Source organism: Acipenser ruthenus, chromosome 54 (assembly GCF_902713425.1).
Source record: "Acipenser ruthenus chromosome 54, fAciRut3.2 maternal haplotype, whole genome shotgun sequence".
In the NCBI taxonomy this organism is placed as follows: domain Eukaryota; kingdom Metazoa; phylum Chordata; class Actinopteri; order Acipenseriformes; family Acipenseridae; genus Acipenser; species Acipenser ruthenus.
In genome coordinates this window covers 511,241-529,980 of record NC_081242.1, presented here as the reverse complement: position 1 = coordinate 529,980, position 18,740 = coordinate 511,241, and the positions used below count along the sequence as shown (strand labels likewise).

At 40.4% G+C, this 18,740-nt stretch overlaps 1 protein-coding gene across 1 annotated transcript; it reads left to right on the top strand.

The window, feature by feature from the left end:
- The first annotated feature begins 2,224 nt into the window (after positions 1-2,224).
- Positions 2,225-9,410, top strand: LOC117398107 (mucin-2-like). Its single transcript, XM_033997077.3, has 2 exons — positions 2,225-2,382; positions 6,732-9,410. The coding sequence occupies exon 2, from the start codon at positions 6,877-6,879 to the stop codon at positions 8,155-8,157; it is 1,281 nt and encodes a 426-aa protein (XP_033852968.3). The 5' UTR covers positions 2,225-2,382; positions 6,732-6,876; the 3' UTR covers positions 8,158-9,410.
- The last annotated feature ends 9,330 nt before the right edge of the window (positions 9,411-18,740 follow it).

Genomic DNA, 18,740 nt, shown 5'->3' with positions numbered 1-18,740 from the left:
CATTTACTGGCAACACAAGACAGCTATAGCAAGTACAAAACCATCGGGTCCCTGGACCTTCTCACACCACGCTGTGCCACGCTGTGCCACGCTATGCCACGCTGCAAACTAAGAATTCAATCATTAACTTACCACCGGTTCACATGCTGCACTTTCAATTAACCAATGACACAAAGCAATTACACAGTCATAGGCAGAGTCAGTTTTTCAATTCTGCTAAAAATAAATAAATAAATAAATAAATAATAATTATTTATTTCTTAGCAGACGCCCTTATCCAGGGCGACTTACAATTGTTACAAGATATCACATTATTTTTACATACAATTGCCCATTTATACAGTTGGGTTTTTACTGGAGCAATCTAGGTAAAGTACCTTGCTCAAGGGTACAGCAGCAGCGTCCCCCACCTGGGATTGAACCCACGACCCTCCGGTCAAGAGTCCAGAGCCCCTAACCACTACTCCACACTGCTGCCCCACCACTACTCCACACACTGCTAAATAAATAAATAAAATAAACAGCAGTATTTTTAAACTAGAAAAACTCAAATGAAGAAGTGGCTTTCTAAAAAGGAGTAAATGAAAGCAGAACTGGGCTTTCCATAATTTCAAAAAGCTAATTTGCTCCTTAAAGCGATAGTGCTCCCCAAAATCACTGTTATATTAAAAATAATAAGCAGTTAACTCTGAGAAGGGGGCTGGTTCACTATCTTCACTGTGCTTTGAGAAGGGGGCTGGTTCATTACCTTCACTGTGCTTTGAGAAGGGGGCTGGTTCACTATCTTCACTGTGCTTTGAGAAGGGGGCTGGTTCATTACCTTCACTGTGCTTTGAGAAGGGGGCTGGTTCATTATCTTCACTGTGCTTTGAGAAGGGGGCTGGTTCATTACCTTCACTGTGCTTTGAGAAGGGGGCTGGTTCATTATCTTCACTGTGCTTTGAGAAGGGGGCTGGTTCATTACCTTCACTGTGCTTTGAGAAGGGGGCTGGTTCACTATCTTCACTGTGCTTTGAGAAGGGGGCTGGTTCATTACCTTCACTGTGCTTTGAGAAGGGGGCTGGTTCATTATCTTCACTGTGCTTTGAGAAGGGGGCTGGTTCATTACCTTCACTGTGCTTTGAGAAGGGGGCTGGTTCATTATCTTCACTGTGCTTTGAGAAGGGGGCTGGTTCATTATCTTCACTGTGCTTTGAGAAGGGGGCTGGTTCATTATCTTCACTGTGCTTTGAGAAGGGGGCTGGTTCATTATCTTCACTGTGCTTTGAGAAGGGGGCTGGTTCATTATCTTCTCTGTGCTTTGAGAAGGGGGCTGGTTCAGTATCTTCACTGTGCTTTGAGAAGGGGGCTGGTTCATTATCTTCACTGTGCTTTGAGAAGGGGGCTGGTTCATTATCTTCACTGTGCTTTGAGAAGGGGGGTGGTTCATTATCTTCACTGTGCTTTGAGAAGGGGGCTGCTTCATTATCTTCACTGTGCTTTGAGAAGGGGGCTGGTTCATTATCTTCACTGTGCTTTGAGAAGGGGGCTGGTTCACTATCTTCACTGTGCTTTGAGAAGGGGGCTGGTTCACTATCTTCACTGTGCTTTGAGAAGGGGGCTGCTTCATTATCTTCACTGTGCTTTGAGAAGGGGGCTGGTTCATTATCTTCACTGTGCTTTGAGAAGGGGGCTGGTTCATTATCTTCTCTGTGCTTTGAGAAGGGGGCTGGTTCATTATCTTCACTGTGCTTTGAGAAGGGGGCTGGTTCATTATCTTCTCTGTGCTTTGAGAAGGGGGCTGGTTCATTATCTTCACTGTGCTTTGAGAAGGGGGCTGGTTCATTATCTTCACTGTGCTTTGAGAAGGGGGCTGGTTCATTATCTTCACTGTGCTTTGAGAAGGGGGCTGGTTCATTATCTTCACTGTGCTTTGAGAAGGGGGCTGGTTCATTATCTTCACTGTGCTTTGAGAAGGGGGCTGGTTCATTATCTTCACTGTGCTTTGAGAAGGGGGCTGGTTCATTCTCTTCACTGTGCTTTGAGAAGGGGGCTGGTTCATTATCTTCACTGTGCTTTGAGAAGGGGGCTGGGTCATTATCTTCTCTGTACTTTTACCAGGGCGGATACAGAAGCAGTAAACTTTGAGAAGGACATTTTGCTGTGGTTTTGTTTTTAACTTCCTGTTTTGTAGGCGTTTTTTTTTATTTTTTTTGTTTCAGAAAACTGACAGGAAGCTTGATTGCACCATGCTCCTTCGTGCTGTGACTCGTTCTGTCAGTTTTAAACCACACTTTCGACGGATAAGGACGCACAGCTTTCATCTTTCAGATCAGACCTGCCTTTAAAAAATTAATAAAAAAAAAAACTTCAATTATTCTTTTGCGGAAGAATTAGGACGAGGTAAGAATTTATAACTATTTATAACTAATAACTTAATTATTTTATAAAAGTTTCCATAGTAAAAGCACAGCAAAGTGTGATAAAGCACAGTGAAAGCATTGTATGGCATAGAGAGATATGCTAAAGAACATTAATAAACAGGGTAAACTATGGGAAAAGATGCAAAAACATCATGGTAAAGTTTTAGAAAGGTTTATTGCAGTTCAATTCCTTGTTAAACCTTATACAAGATTGCTACTTTATTTTTGCAACTCTCTGTGCTTTACAATGCTTCCCTATGCTTTACCAGACCTCTCTGTGCTTTACAATGCTTCCCTATGCTTTACCAGACCTCTCTGTGCTTTACAATGCTTCCCTATGCTTTACCAGACCTCTCTGTGCTTTACAATGCTTCCCTATGCTTTACTATACGCAGTCCATTCAATGGGGTTCTTGTGTTGGGGTTTACAGAGCATTAAATATTCCACTACAGTCTGGTTTTGCATTTCTGTATGCAGGGTTTGATGCATTAGGACTTGGCATTGAGTTATCTGCTCCAATGACACAGGCCCAAGCTTTGCGATACAGCATATTGTTCGGTTTGGCCATTTCGTCATTTGAATTGATTGCATATCTATCGGTTATTTATTATGGATGGGAAGCTGGTGGTGATTCCATATCAATGCTGTATTTGAATTAGAAAATGAATGAATTTTCATTGACGTGTTTTTTATACAACCAAAAAATGTCACCGAACTAGAAATTAAAAACCCGAGTCTGTATGTTTGTGTTCAGTTCAGTTTATTTTATTATTTTTTTTTAGAAATGTATAATATACTTATACAGCTATGACCAAAAGTTTTGCCTCCTCATCCTCTATATAGAATGAACTCACTCAGCTTTATAGAGTCCAATGATATAGAATGAACTCCCTCAGCTTCATAGAGTCCAATGAAAGCTGCTGAATAATGTTCCCTTGTTAACATATTGAATTCCACCCCCTCTATATAGAATGAACTCCCTCAGCTTCATAGAGTCCAATGAAAGCTGCTGAATAATGTTCCCTTGTTAACATATTGAATTGCACACCCTCTATATAGAATGAACTCCCTCAGCTTCATAGAGTCACGCTATTAATTGCCCACATTGTCAAACACAGCAGTAACAGCACTTATTTTATTTTTATTATTTTTTAAATCGCTCTTCCTGCAGCGATTTAGAGGACAGATCTCAAACCCCAAATGCACTAGACAGAGCTCTGAGACTTAAGTTATCAGTGTAAAAAGTTGTCAGGATGTTAACAGTGAAAAGAAAAATGACAGGTGCGTTATTCAAACACGTGGGGCACGCATCGTGCTAGATTTTTTCGGAACCCTCACTGCTTACTGTTTAAAGAAGTCCTGTGTAGTTTCACTTTAACAGTAAGCTGGGTTCTGTCCCTCAAGTTGCTCGGTATTTGTTTTACCTGCAGGCGAGAGGAGGGTAAGGTATATTTTTAGAAGTGAACCACGCCTAAATTGTGAATGTGTTTTCAGGTCCTTCTTGTTTCCTGTCAGTTTTGTGGTGATTTTTTTTTTTTTCTTGTAGATAATGTGAAATAAAAACATGATTCAGATTCTTCTTCTGAATAGTTATTTTATATTATATTCAACTTGTGTTCAGTTGTACAGTGTTGTAGACAGCTATTGCCAAAAGCATCACCCTATAGAATGAATACATGTTGCTTCATTGAGTCCATTGAAAGCTGCTGAATAATGTTCCCTTGTTAACATATTGAATTGCACACCCTCTATATAGAATGAACTCACTCAGCTTCATAGAGTCCAATGAAAGCTGCTGAATAATGTTCCCTTGTTAACATATTGAATTGCACACCCTCTATATAGAATGAACTCCCTCAGCTTCATAGAGTCCAATGAAAGCTGCTGAATAATGTTCCCTTGTTAACATATTGAATTGCACACCCTCTATATAGAATGAACTCCCTCAGCTTCATAGAGTCCAATGAAAGCTGCTGAATAATGTTCCCTTGTTAACATATTGAATTGCACCCCCTCTATATAGAATGAACTCCCTCAGCTTCATAGAATCCAATGAAAGCTGCTGAATAATGTTCTCTTGTTAACATATTGAATTGCACATCCTCTATATAGAATGAACTCCCTCAGCTTCATAGAATCCAATGAAAGCTGCTGAATAATGTTCTCTTGTTAACATATTGAATTGCAGACCGCTTTGTAGTTTCCCAGATACAAAAAACTGACAAAAACTGAAAAAAAGTGACATTTCAAAATCTAACATTTTGTAGTGCTATTATGGCTTCTGGTGTCATTTTGTAGTTTCTCTAAAAGTCTAGGTGATGCAAAACTTTTGTTCAGAGCTGTATATACTGTATAAAAAAACTAATTACTGTACATTAAATTATCACCGGCCCCTCCCTTTAAAGGAGCGCTGACCATCTTTAAAATCCATTCTCTCACCTCTTATTAGCTTTATTAACAGGATCACCGGCCCCTCCCTTTAAAGGAGCGCTGACCATCTTTAAAATCCATTCTCTCACCTCTTATTAGCTTTATTAACAGGATCACCGGCCCCTCCCTTTAAAGGAGCGCTGACCATCTTTAAAATCCATTCTCTCACCTCTTATTAGCTTTATTAACATGATCACCGGCCCCTCCCTTTAAAGGAGCGCTGACCGTCTTTAAAATCCATTCTCTCACCTCTTATTAGCTTTATTAACAGGATCACCGGCCCCTCCCTTTAAAGGAGCGCTCACCATCTTTAAAATCCATTCTCTCACCTCTTATTAGCTTTATTAACAGGATCACCGGCCCCTCCCTTTAAAGGAGCGCTGACCATCTTTAAAATCCATTCTCTCACCTCTTATTAGCTTTATTAACATGATCGCTGGCCCCTCCCTTTAAAGGAGCGCTGACCATCTTTAAAATCCATTCTCTCACCTCTTATTAGCTTTATTAACATGATCACCGGCCCCTCCCTTTAAAGGAGCGCTGACCATCTTTAAAATCCATTCTCTCACCTCTTATTAGCTTTATTAACATGATCACTGGCCCCTCCCTTTAAAGAAGCGCTCACCATCTTTAAAATCCATTCTCTCACCTCTTATTAGCTTTATTAACATGATCACCGGCCCCTCCCTTTAAAGGAGCGCTCACCATCTTTAAAATCCATTCTCTCACCTCTTATTAGCTTTATTAACATGATCACCGGCCCCTCCCTTTAAAGGAGCGCTGACCATCTTTAAAATCCATTCTCTCACCTCTTATTAGCTTTATTAACAGGATCACCGGCCCCTCCCTTTAAAGGAGCGCTGACCATCTTTAAAATCCATTCTCTCACCTCTTATTAGCTTTATTAACATGATCGCTGGCCCCTCCCTTTAAAGGAGCGCTGACCATCTTTAAAATCCATTCTCTCACCTCTTATTAGCTTTATTAACATGATCACCGGCCCCTCCCTTTAAAGGAGCGCTGACCATCTTTAAAATCCATTCTCTCACCTCTTATTAGCTTTATTAACATGATCACTGGCCCCTCCCTTTAAAGGAGCGCTCACCATCTTTAAAATCCATTCTCTCACCTCTTATTAGCTTTATTAACATGATCACCGGCCCCTCCCTTTAAAGGAGCGCTCACCGTCTTTAAAATCCATTCTCTCACCTCTTATTAGCTTTATTAACATGATCACCGGCCCCTCCCTTTAAAGGAGCGCTGACCATCTTTAAAATCCATTCTCTCACCTCTTATTAGCTTTATTAACAGGATCACCGGCCCCTCCCTTTAAAGGAGCGCTGACCATCTTTAAAATCCATTCTCTCACCTCTTATTAGCTTTATTAACATGATCGCTGGCCCCTCCCTTTAAAGGAGCGCTGACCATCTTTAAAATCCATTCTCTCACCTCTTATTAGCTTTATTAACATGATCACCGGCCCCTCCCTTTAAAGGAGCGCTGACCATCTTTAAAATCCATTCTCTCACCTCTTATTAGCTTTATTAACATGATCACTGGCCCCTCCCTTTAAAAGAGCGCTCACCATCTTTAAAATCCATTCTCTCACCTCTTATTAGCTTTATTAACATGATCACCGGCCCCTCCCTTTAAAGGAGCGCTCACCATCTTTAAAATCCATTCTCTCACCTCTTATTAGCTTTATTAACATGATCACCGGCCCCTCCCTTTAAAGGAGCGCTGACCATCTTTAAAATCCATTCTCTTAAATTAATATGTATGGCTTTAGTACCCTTTAAAAAAATACTGCTACTACTACCACTGCTACTGCAACTAATACTAATAGTTTAAGATGGACAAATTAAAAACCTGCCTTGCTTTTTCTTTCCTTTTCTTTAGATCGTCAATTTTGAAACCTGTCTGCATTCTTTTTCAAACACATTCAAGCGGACAGGAAGTGGGTGTAACTACTTCCTGTGTGGCAAGTGGTGGGCGGAAGATTTTGCTGGAAAACAACGGAAACAAAAGAACGAGAGAAAAAAAAATGACACAGGTTTGGCTTGTCGCGCTTTTGGCCTTGTCTGTTTGCTTAGCCCAGGCACAGTTCAAGGGCACTGATTCCCCCAACCCAGTAGTCCTGAGTAAAAGCAACAGCAGCACCGATTCAGAGGACCAGACGCAACATCAATATTTAAATGAACCAACATCCCTGAAACCTACAGCTATAGCTGAAACAGTGTTGATCACGTCTGATGCAAATGCCATCACAGTAGAAGTAAAACCAAGTAGCCTCCTTACAGAGACCCGCACCACAGAGAGCCAGACTGCACCCCACACTACGGCTGCCCCTAAATCCACCACAAAGGAGGCGTCTACCGCTGGGACCACCATAAAAGTAACAACAACAAAGGCCCTAGAGACAACTACCGAGGAAGGAACCACCACCAGGGGGCATACCAGCGCGGTTTTATCCAACGCAACTACAGAGGCGTCTCCTGCTCTGGGACCCGCCCAAGACCCGACCCCCTCCGAAAACTCCACCATCGTGGGAAGCATCGGGATGGGTGACGAAACCCAGGGACCCCCTGACGCGACCGCGCCCGCTACCGCTACCCCTACCCCTACCCCTACCCCTACCCCTACCCCTATCGCTACCCATGCCCCTGCAGCTACCCGTTCCCCTGCAGCTACCCCTTCCCCTGAAGCCATCACCACAGCCGCTACTAAAACCAGCGCTTCAACTGGGGCCAGCACCGCGACACCACAGACTCAGAAGAAGAGCAATTGGCTGTGGATCGTCGGTGTTGTGCTCGTCGTCCTGAGTTTGGGCTGCTGCATCTTCCTGGGGATGTGGGTGAACTCCAGGAGGAAGATGAGATCGGAGACCCTCAACAGCAGTAGCCTGCGGAAGAAGGGCAAAGGGAACAAGAGCAAAGGGGGGGACGCCTGGGCCGGCCCCGTGCCAATGAAAGACGACCTGGCAGCGGTCGAGATCCAGGATTTGGACGCCATTAAAGCGGTGGACGCCGCCAACAAACGAGCTTCCCTCACCACCTTCTTCGCCCCGAGTGCCTCAGAGGACGTCAAGGCGCAGGAAACGAAGACAGGAGGGGGAGGAGGAGGAGAAGCCACCCAACCGCTTCTCTCTCCTCCGGGGGACGCCCCGAACGGGATCGCGGATGGGATTCCTGCCGCCGTCGTGCCCCCAGCTCCGGAAGGGGAGGTTAGCTCCCCACCCCAAGCCAACGGGCACCCAGGGGGGAGCGAGGCGGACGAGGTCTTTCCACCACCGGAGGGAAGCTTCTGCTTGACGTCTTCGGTGTGAGCGGAGCCTGGCGGAGCGGATTATCTTGCTGGCTTTTTTTTTTTTTTTTTGGTCTTTGCAAAACGTTTTACGAACTTTTTTTTTAACATTTTTTTATAAAAATGACATTCATGGCGATTGAAGGTGTTTTGCGGAGGTCAGCCTCCAATAAGACATCATCGGCAATATCATATCCTCTTTTGGACACTGGGTATGCAAACTGTGTGTTTAATAAAAGGTGTGCTGATATTTATACTCGTATAGATATATTATTTTCATTGGCAGTTTTATGGCCTCAGCAGAGCAGCAAAAATACCAGCGCCTGAGGTGAGTGGAAAATTCTCTTCCAACCAGCTTTTAAAAACAGTTCAATCGCTGTACTCAGCGGTAAAGGCGAGAGAAGGCCAACGTTTCTTCTTTTTGAAATCGCCGCGTCTGTGAATTCATTTTTTTCGTACCTGCCGATTTTAAAAACTTCTCAAAGGCCATTCTGAGTAGCAGCACACAGGAATATCCACTAGAAACTGTCTTCAGGGCATCGGATGATTCTTAATGGTTAGGTATTGGGTTTGGGGGTTGGGTTAGGGTCAGGGTGGGTTGGTTTTGTAGAGTTGACGAGCTCTGGAAGTGAAAGGTGGGAGTGTTTGGCAAATGCCCTCGAATCATCTGATGCCCTCAGCACAGTTTCTAGCGGATAACCCTTTCCGCTGCTTCCGAGTACACATTTCAGCCACACACACCCCCTAGTGTTATTTTAAGGTTTTAATATACATTTCTCATTTTTTTCTGTTCTGAAGTAGTTTTTTTGTTGTTGTTTGATGCTTGCAGTATTTGTTATTTGTATTAATTTTTGGGGGGTGAATGCCCAATGTCCCCCCCTATTGTAAGGTACTGGTATTGCAGCACAGGGTGAGTCCTGTTCTTGGGTGCGTTCCTACAGCGGTTGGCTGTATTCTAATTGTTACCTTGATGAAAGTTTACCGCTGTTTTTTTTTTACACAGTATTTTCGCATCGTTTTGCTCATAGTTAATTAGTCATGTGATACGAGTGGATGATCTGCTAAATAAACAAATAATAGTAGCCTAAATTTTAAAGAGTGAATCGCAATTTCCAAAAAATAAAAGCATAATTAGGAGAACAACTTTTTTTTGTATTATTTGGCTGCTGTGGATGAATCTATAATGCATAGCTAATGCTAGACTAAGCATTTGAAACGGGCTTCATTTGTGATGTATATAATGCTCTAGGTTTTTAATAAAAACAATTGTTTCTACCTTTTTGATTGATTTTCGTTGTTTTTTTTTTTTTGTTTTTTTTTTTATTATTGAACAATTATTTGACCGGTAAAGTAATTTGACAATTTAAAAAAAATATATATCTTTCACAAGAAAACAACAAACGCTAATTTTCAAATGCCATTTCAAAAGCTTTTATCAATCAATCAATCAATCAATCAATCAATCAATCAATCAATCAATATTTATTTTATATATAAACAGAATTTTATTTAATCTTTTATTTAACATCATGTTTTAATTGAAGATGGTATTGCAAATAAAAAGTGTACAGGAAGGAAGTCGTAATAGCAGTACAGTGAGTATTTCACGTTAGATTTCCAAATGTCACATTTTTCCTGTCAGTTTTATTCGTTAAGTATATGGGAAACTACAAAGCGGTGTGGAATTAAATGTGTTAACAAGGGAACATTATTCAGCAGCTTTCATTGGACTCTATGAAGCTGAGGGAGTTCATTCTATATAGAGGGGGTGCAATTCAATATGTTAACAAGGGAACATTATTCAGCAGCTTTCATTGGACTCTGTGAAGCTGAGGGAGTTCATTCTATATAGAGGGTGTGCAATTCAATATGTTAACAAGGGAACATTATTCAGCAGCTTTCATTGGACTCTATGAAGCTGAGGGAGTTCATTCTATATAGAGGGTGTGCAATTCAATATGTTAACAAGGGAACATTATTCAGCAGCTTTCATTGGACTCTATGAAGCTGAGGGAGTTCATTCTATATAGAGGGGGTGCAATTCAATATGTTAACAAGGGAACATTATTCAGCAGCTTTCATTGGACTCTATGAAGCTGAGGGAGTTCATTCTATATAGAGGGTGTGCAATTCAATATGTTAACAAGGGAACATTATTCAGCAGCTTTCATTGGACTCTATGAAGCTGAGTGAGTTCATTCTATATAGAGGGGGTGCAATTCAATATGTTAACAAGGGAACATTATTCAGCAGCTTTCATTGGACTCTATGAAGCTGAGGGAGTTCATTCTATATAGAGGGGGTGCAATTCAATATGTTAACAAGGGAACATTATTCAGCAGCTTTCATTGGACTCTATGAAGCTGAGGGAGTTCATTCTATATAGAGGGGGTGCAATTCAATATGTTAACAAGGGAACATTATTCAGCAGCTTTCATTGGACTCTATGAAGCTGAGGGAGTTCATTCTATATAGAGGGTGTGCAATTCAATATGTTAACAAGGGAACATTATTCAGCAGCTTTCATTGGACTCTATGAAGCTGAGGGAGTTCATTCTATATAGAGGGTGTGCAATTCAATATGTTAACAAGGGAACATTATTCAGCAGCTTTCATTGGACTCTGTGAAGCTGAGGGAGTTCATTCTATATAGAGGGTGTGCAATTCAATATGTTAACAAGGGAACATTATTCAGCAGCTTTCATTGGACTCTATGAAGCTGAGGGAGTTCATTCTATATAGAGGGGGTGCAATTCAATATGTTAACAAGGGGACATTATTCAGCAGCTTTCATTGGACTCTGAAGCTGAGGGAGTTCATTCTATATAGAGGGTGTGCAATTCAATATGTTAACAAGGGAACATTATTCAGCAGCTTTCATTGGACTCTATGAAGCTGAGGGAGTTCATTCTATATAGAGGGGGTGCAATTCAATATGTTAACAAGGGAACATTATTCAGCAGCTTTCATTGGACTCTATGAAGCTGAGTGAGTTCATTCTATATAGAGGGGGTGCAATTCAATATGTTAACAAGGGAACATTATTCAGCAGCTTTCATTGGACTCTATGAAGCTGAGGGAGTTCATTCTATATAGAGGGTGTGCAATTCAATATGTTAACAAGGGAACATTATTCAGCAGCTTTCACTGGACTCTATGAAGCTGAGGGAGTTCATTCTATATAGAGGGTGTGCAATTCAATATGTTAACAAGGGAACATTATTCAGCAGCTTTCATTGGACTCTATGAAGCTGAGGGAGTTCATTCTATATAGAGGGTGTGGAATTCAATATGTTAACAAGGGAACATTATTCAGCAGCTTTCATTGGACTCTATGAAGCTGAGGGAGTTCATTCTATATACAGGGTGTGGAATTCAATATGTTAACAAGGGAACATTATTCAGCAGCTTTCATTGGACTCTATGAAGCTGAGGGAGTTCATTCTATATAGAGGGTGTGCAATTCAATATGTTAACAAGGGAACAATATTCAGCAGCTTTCACTGGACTCTATGAAGCTGAGGGAGTTCATTCTATATAGAGGGGGTGGAATTCAATATGTTAACAAGGGAACATTATTCAGCAGCTTTCATTGGACTCTATGAAGCTGTGGGAGTTCATTCTATATAGAGGGTGTGGAATTCAATATGTTAACAAGGGAACAATATTCAGCAGGCTTAGTTCGACTTTATGAAGCCGGCAGCGTGTTTGCCTCATAAACACCCAGGGTGTAGCATTTCCAATTTATCTGAGTGTGTAACTTCTTAACATGACCTGAAGTCATTATCCTGCCCCACCTAAACAGAGAGCTCATGGAAACTTGGTGGTAACACTACGTGCTGACACTATGTGAAAATCACACAGGAAGCGTGCAATGCATTGCAAACATACTGTGAGAAATCTTTAAGAAAAATACAAGAAGTTAGGTCACTGATAACAATGATGACAAGTCTAGGGTGCGGAAAACCGCAGAGACACACCATGCTAAGGATATGCTTTACATAATGTATCTGTCTGACCTGTCCAATAGCCGATTATTATTATTATTATTATTATTATTATTATTATTATTATTATTATTATTATTAAGTCATTTAGCAGACGCTTTTTATCCAAAGCGACTTACAGAGACTAGGGGGGTGAACTCTGCATCATCATCAACTGCTGCTGCTGCTGCTGCTGCAGAGTCACTGGACCCCCAAGCCTCACAACATAATTTAGATATATATTTTTTTATTATTTAACATCATGTAATCAAAGAAACTACAAAATGATATCGCATGAAGTCTTCCGGAAACCATAATAGTAGTACAGTAGTATTTTATGTTAGATTTCCAAATGTCACATTTTTTAATTTTTGTCAGTATTTCCTGAAGTATATGGAAAACTAATTCAATATGTTAACCAGTAGTGACCCTTGGCTTTAATATATATATATATATATATACACACTTTGTATTATACTCAATAAAACATAACCCAGACAACACTGCAGCATTGTACACAGATTAAAATCAACTCCCCAGTAATGTTGTTGAAGCTGACACCCTGGGATCCTTCAAGAAGCTGCTTGATGAGATTCTGGGATCAATAAGCTACTAACAACCAAACGAGCAAGATGGGCTGAATGGGGCCTCCTCTCGTTTGGAAACTTTCTTATGTTCTTTCGTATTTAACCACAAACACTACATCACTCACAGCTGGACTTGTGACCGTGTCTGTGTTTTGTGTGTGTTTAATAACTATGCCTATTATTTCAGGACTTGCAACCCGTTGTTTACTGAACTGTGCAATACACATCACTGTGTATTGACAGCTCTCCATGTCTTCACTGTTGTCCTCAGACTTTGGATGATCAATAAACCACCATTTCACCAGTACAAACCACTTTGCCACAGGAGGGTACAGACATTGCAGGATGTATTCGAACTTTAAAACCACCCAATTCTCAAAATGAGTTTTACAAGACAGCAGTTTCGTCCCCCCACCCACCGCACCCCCCCCAAAAAAAAGCTGACAGTCTGCAAAGAGGAAGTATACCATCAATAAGCTCTGTAAACAAGAAAACACAAAATGGGGTTTATTTCAGGGCGACGTTTAATTTTTTTATTTGTAGATTTACTTTGTATAGCCTGTGTTTCAGTCTTGGGGACTTTTTTTTTTTTTTAAAAACAGTACACTACAATATAATCCCTTCTTCTTGATGTCTGTGTTAGTTTACTACATTCTGAAAAGAGTTTAGTTTCATTAAAGCTGCAGACAGGCAGACAGACAGACAGACAGAGCCCCACAATCCTGTTCAGTTTGACGCTACAATATAATCCCTTCTTCTTGGAGTCTGTGTAATTTACTACATTCTGAAAAGAGTTTAGTTTCATTAAAGCTACAGACACACAGACAGACAGACAGACACTGCCTCGCAATCCTTATAACAATAATAAAGCTAATAAGAGGTGAGAGAATGGATTTTAAAGATGGTCAGCGCTGCTTTAAAGGGAAGGGCCGGTGATCCTGTTAATAAAGCTAATAAGAGGTTAGAGAATGGATTTTAAAGATGGTCAGCGCTCCTTTAAAGGGAGGGGCCGGTGATAATGTTATTAAAGCTAATAGGATGTTTGGGTGTGGTTGTATTGAGATTCAGTTATTTCGCACAGTGCACAATTGCTCAACAGAATTTAAATGACCTGAATTTAAGAAGCTATAAACTTAAACACGCCTAAAATAAAGACTCTGTATTTGAGAAGGAACTAGCTGATTGGTAATGAGGTCATATTCTGAGAACTCCACAAAGGCAACGAGCGTCAGCGACTTGAACTCTTTGTGGTAAGGGTAGTGAGAAATCTTAAATTAGATGTCTACAGCTACAGCCAAAACTTTAGCATCGTTTCGAATTTTAGTATTGAGAGATCATTTAAAAAAAAACAAAAAAAACTATATAAATATAATTTCAAGCTTTTTTATTTAACATTGTGCAATCAAAGAGAAACTACAAAATAATATGGAAAAAAAAATAATAGTAGTTATTATTATTATTAATTTCTTAGCAGACGCCCTTATCCAGGGCGACTTACAATTGTTACATGATGTCACATTATTTTTACATACAATTACATTATTTTTTTACACATTATTTGTACATACAATTACCCATTTATACAGCTGGGTTTTTACTGGAGCAATCTAGGTAAAGTACCTTGCTCAAGGGTACAGCAGCAGTGTCCCCCTACCTGGGATTGAACCCACGACCCTCCGGTCAAGAGTCCAGAGCCCTAACCACTACTCCACACTACTGGCCTAGTACAGTAGCATTTCCTGTTAGATTTCGAAATGTCACGCATGTAATTCAATACGCTATAACATTCAGCAGGTTTCACAGCAAAATGTGTTCATTCTATAGGGTGGTGATGCAAAACTTTTGGCCTGAGCTGTACAGGTATAAAGATCGCAGATTCTGAATCAGGTTCTCAGTAACCACCAGCAACATGATTTCTTCATCCATCGCAATATGGGGTGTGGGGATGTTTCACAAGAGATTTCAAATGGTTTAGTTGAGACCAGTTGGTACCTTCCTTGCGGAAACACAAAATGTAGACATCTTTTCAGAACCCACAGCTATTGCTACACTCCGAGGAGACATATGCTCCTTTGAGACACAGTTCAGCTTTTTAGTGCAAACATCATCACCTCTTCAGAAAGCACCTGTAGAACTCCTCTGTTTTTCCCTCTGGACACTTTATCACTCTTCCTTAAATGCGCTTTACTTGCTCTTATCTGCCCCCTATATTACTGCATTTAATCCTGTACTTCAGAGTACTGTAATCTGCCAAGTGTTTAATCTGTAGTATTTTGTATTTAATTATATCCTGATGTAACTATCACTGTCACTGTTATCTGCTGTATTATTGAATCGTATTTTGTCATACTTGTACTTGCTAGAACCAAAGTCATTGTATTTTATCTTGCTCTTAATTGTATTATTACTTGTACTGTGATTCTTGAAATGTATTTTTGTGTACGGCTGTAAGTCGCCCTGGATAAGGGCGTCTGCTAAGAAATAAATAATAAAATAATAATCAGCTGTTTTTGTGTTTTTTGATAGCATAGAAGAGAATGAGGTTACTGGCATCACTGAAGAACACCAAAGCACAGCTGATTCTGGTTCTTAATAACACTCAGAATACAAATCTTACCACTGTGAAAAAAAAACTGGCTGTAGAGTTAAAATTAGATGCAAATAATATCCTAATTAAGAACAAAAAAAAACTGTACTGCGTGAGAAATATAATTATTATTTAGTCATTTAGCAGACGTTTGTATCCAAAGCGAGACTAGGGGGTGAACTATGCTTCATCAACTGCTGCTGCTGCAGAGTCACTTCCAATAGGACCTCGTTTGTTTTATGTCTCGTCCGTCCAATAGGACGGAGCACAAGGAGGTTCAGTGACTTGCTCAGGGTCGCACACAGTGAATGCATTTATTTAACTTATAATCTGCTTCTTTGCAAACTGTATTGTGGTATTCTGTGGCATGTGTGTATGGTGCTGGTGTGGGGAATAATGGGTAGGCAAAGAGGGGGTTAAATTTCTCTCAGTCGAAACACGTGGGAATGCCATGAATTGAATAAATGATTACATGATTCAATAAGGCTGCAGCCAGAGGTGGAGGTGGAGTTGAAGGTACACTTTGACCTTCGGAACACATTACTGAAGGAAAGTTCGAACCTTCCATGGTACTAATTTGCATAATTTACTGGTGACGTCGCCAGAGCTAATTGTTTATATTTATTTTTACATTTACGTGGAAGTTTGGAATTTGTGGAAGCTTTGTTTAGATTCTGTCACAAAATTGTATAGAACTATCATGAAGAACAAGCATAGGAGGCTGTGCGGTCCAGTGGTTAAAGAAAAGGGCTTGTAACCAGGAGATCCCCGGTTCAAATCCCACCTCAGCCACTGACTCACAGTGTGACCCCTGAGCAAGTCACTTAACCTCCTTGTGCTCCGTCTTTCGGGTGAGACGTAGTTGTAAGTGACTCTGCAGCTGATGCATCGTTCACACACCCATGTCTCTGTAAGTCGCCTTGGATAAAGGCGTCTGCTAAATAAAGAATGTAGAATTCTGATGTGAAACATTTCCATTGCACAGTAACTAATGTGAGGTAGGAAAGCTACAGAGTGTTGTAATCATTTCTCTCCAGATTTATACTGACAAATCCTTGTAGAGCTGCACATATTGTCACGCATGAATCTAATGAGTTTTTTATTCATTGCATAAACTTGCAAGTGAGAGAGAGGCGAGGGTCCCGACTCCATCAGATATATAGAACACAACAAGGGCAACTGCAAAGTAATCACAATTTAACGCTATAGAATACAGTGCCGTGTTCAAATGTACAAGATAAACACCCTCTCTCTCTCTCCGTCACCTGAAAAAGAATGTCATGATAGATAATACATGGCACGAAACCTACGCCATCTGAAATCGGTTGTATTGAAGCAATTCCAACGTCCCCTCTATAATCCTTATTCGGTTCTTTGGTTTGTCAAACAGGAGCACTAGTAGATCTTTATTTTTTAAGCGAATGCTTTGCTATCTGTGTCTCAGTAGTAAAACTTGACCGTGACGGATAACCTGCTTGGAATGGTGACTGTGAAATATATTGAGATGGAAAATTCCTCTTGGTTTCACACGTATTAATCAGTTCTCGTAAAGGTCATTGTCAGTTGAATATAAAACACAAGATAAGATTAGACTTTTCTGGCAGGGTAAACCAGGGACAATAACAATCAAACAAGTTGAAAATGTTCTACTCCAAATGCTATTTGCTACCTGCATCCCAAGAACAGAAAGACAAAAAAGGTGAAAAATAACTGATATATTAGAATGTAAAAAGGAAGCAATATGTGACAGTGAAAGAAATCTGTAACCCAGAAATACATTAGCAAGCAGGTTGAAAATATTGTCTATGGGTGGGGTGGGGGTTCAAGGTAAATCGTTCACATTTTAAGGTGAGGCATGATACTTCATTGTAGCCTAAATATGTACAGTTTGAAGTAATTCTGGTAAGTCAATGACATAGTAGGAACAACAGTATAAACCACGTTTCAGAATGAACTGCTTTTGTGTGAACTAAAGAAACAGACAGACAGACAGCCATCCTCCTTTTACTACGTGTGTATCTGTGTGTGTGTGTGTGTATCTATGTGTGTGTGTGCAAGCTTCATATTTAAACACAGTGCAGTTTACGGTAAGGGCTAAATCACAATACTACTAGAATACAATATGAACTAGGGTGCAGCAAGTTAGGATCACAGCAAGTTATATCTACAATGATATATTATATCTACAAATAGTGCGATAGTGCAATATGAAATGAAATGCTAAACGGCTGCTGAAAGTGAAACTGAAGAAGTGAAGGGGAAAAAAATCCCTACTTTACATTTTTCATCAGCCAAGATCCTTGTTGTTAACCCACCCCCTTTGTGACAGTAAAGATATTTACATACTTTCTGATAGTAAAGATATTTAGATAAGCAGTGTGCAAATGTTATACTGCTGTAAAATACAATATGAACTAGGATGCAATAAGTTAACATTACAAGAAGTTATATCTACAATTACTTATTAGCAGTGCAATAGTGCAAGGATAGTGCATCAGCTGAGGGTCCAGTAACGTGGTGCTGAGGTCAGGAGAGTCTAGTGCAGAGCAGGAGGGGCACAGTCTAAACGGGGGGGGGGTGGATCCAGGATTTGTCTGTGTGTGTGTCTGTGTGTGTGTGTCTGTGTGTGTGTGTGGGGGGGGGGCAGGTATTACTATCAATGTGCAGACAACATTTGAGAAAATGTCCCCACAAAGATAGTAACTCCTGAAAAAACTACGTTGTGGGGACGTCCTCACTTAGTAAAACACCTTTTTTAAGAACTAAACATGCCTTCAAAAAAAAAAAGTGCCAAAATATTTCGTTTTTTGTTGACTTTCACCCTGTGTGGAGTTTGATTGGAGTTAGATATAGCAAATAAAAATATAGTGAGAGTCAATGAGAAGTCCCCACAAATATGGGAATGCAAACGTGTGTGTGTGTGTGTGTATATATATGTGTGTGTGTGTGTGTATGTAAGATCCATATTTAAACACAGTGCAGTTTACATTAATAACACTACCAGAATACAATATGAACTAGGGTGCAGCAAGTTAGGATCACCGCAAGTTATATCTACAATGATATATTTTATCTACAGGCAGTAGTGTGGAGTAGTGGTTAGGGCTCTGGACTCCTGACCGGAGGGTCGTGGGTTCAATCCCAGGTGGGGGACACTGCTGCTGTACCCTTGAGCAAGGTACTTTACCTAGATTGCTCCAGTAAAAACCCAACTGTATAAATGGGTAATTGTATGTAAAAAATAATGTGATATCTTGTAACAATTGTAAGTCGCCCTGGATTAGGACGTCTGCTAAGAAATAAATAATAACAATAAGCGCAATATGAAATAAGATGCTAAACGGCTACTGAAAGTAAAGGAAAAAAAAAAATCCCTACTTACATTTTTCATTAGCCAAGATCCTTGTTGTTAACCCACCCCCTTTGTGACTGACAGTAAAGGTAT

Coding starts and splice junctions, on each gene's coding strand:
- LOC117398107 (XM_033997077.3), top strand. CDS start 6,877: ATGACACAGGTTTGGCTTGTCGCGCTTTTGGCCTTGTCTGTTTGCTTA.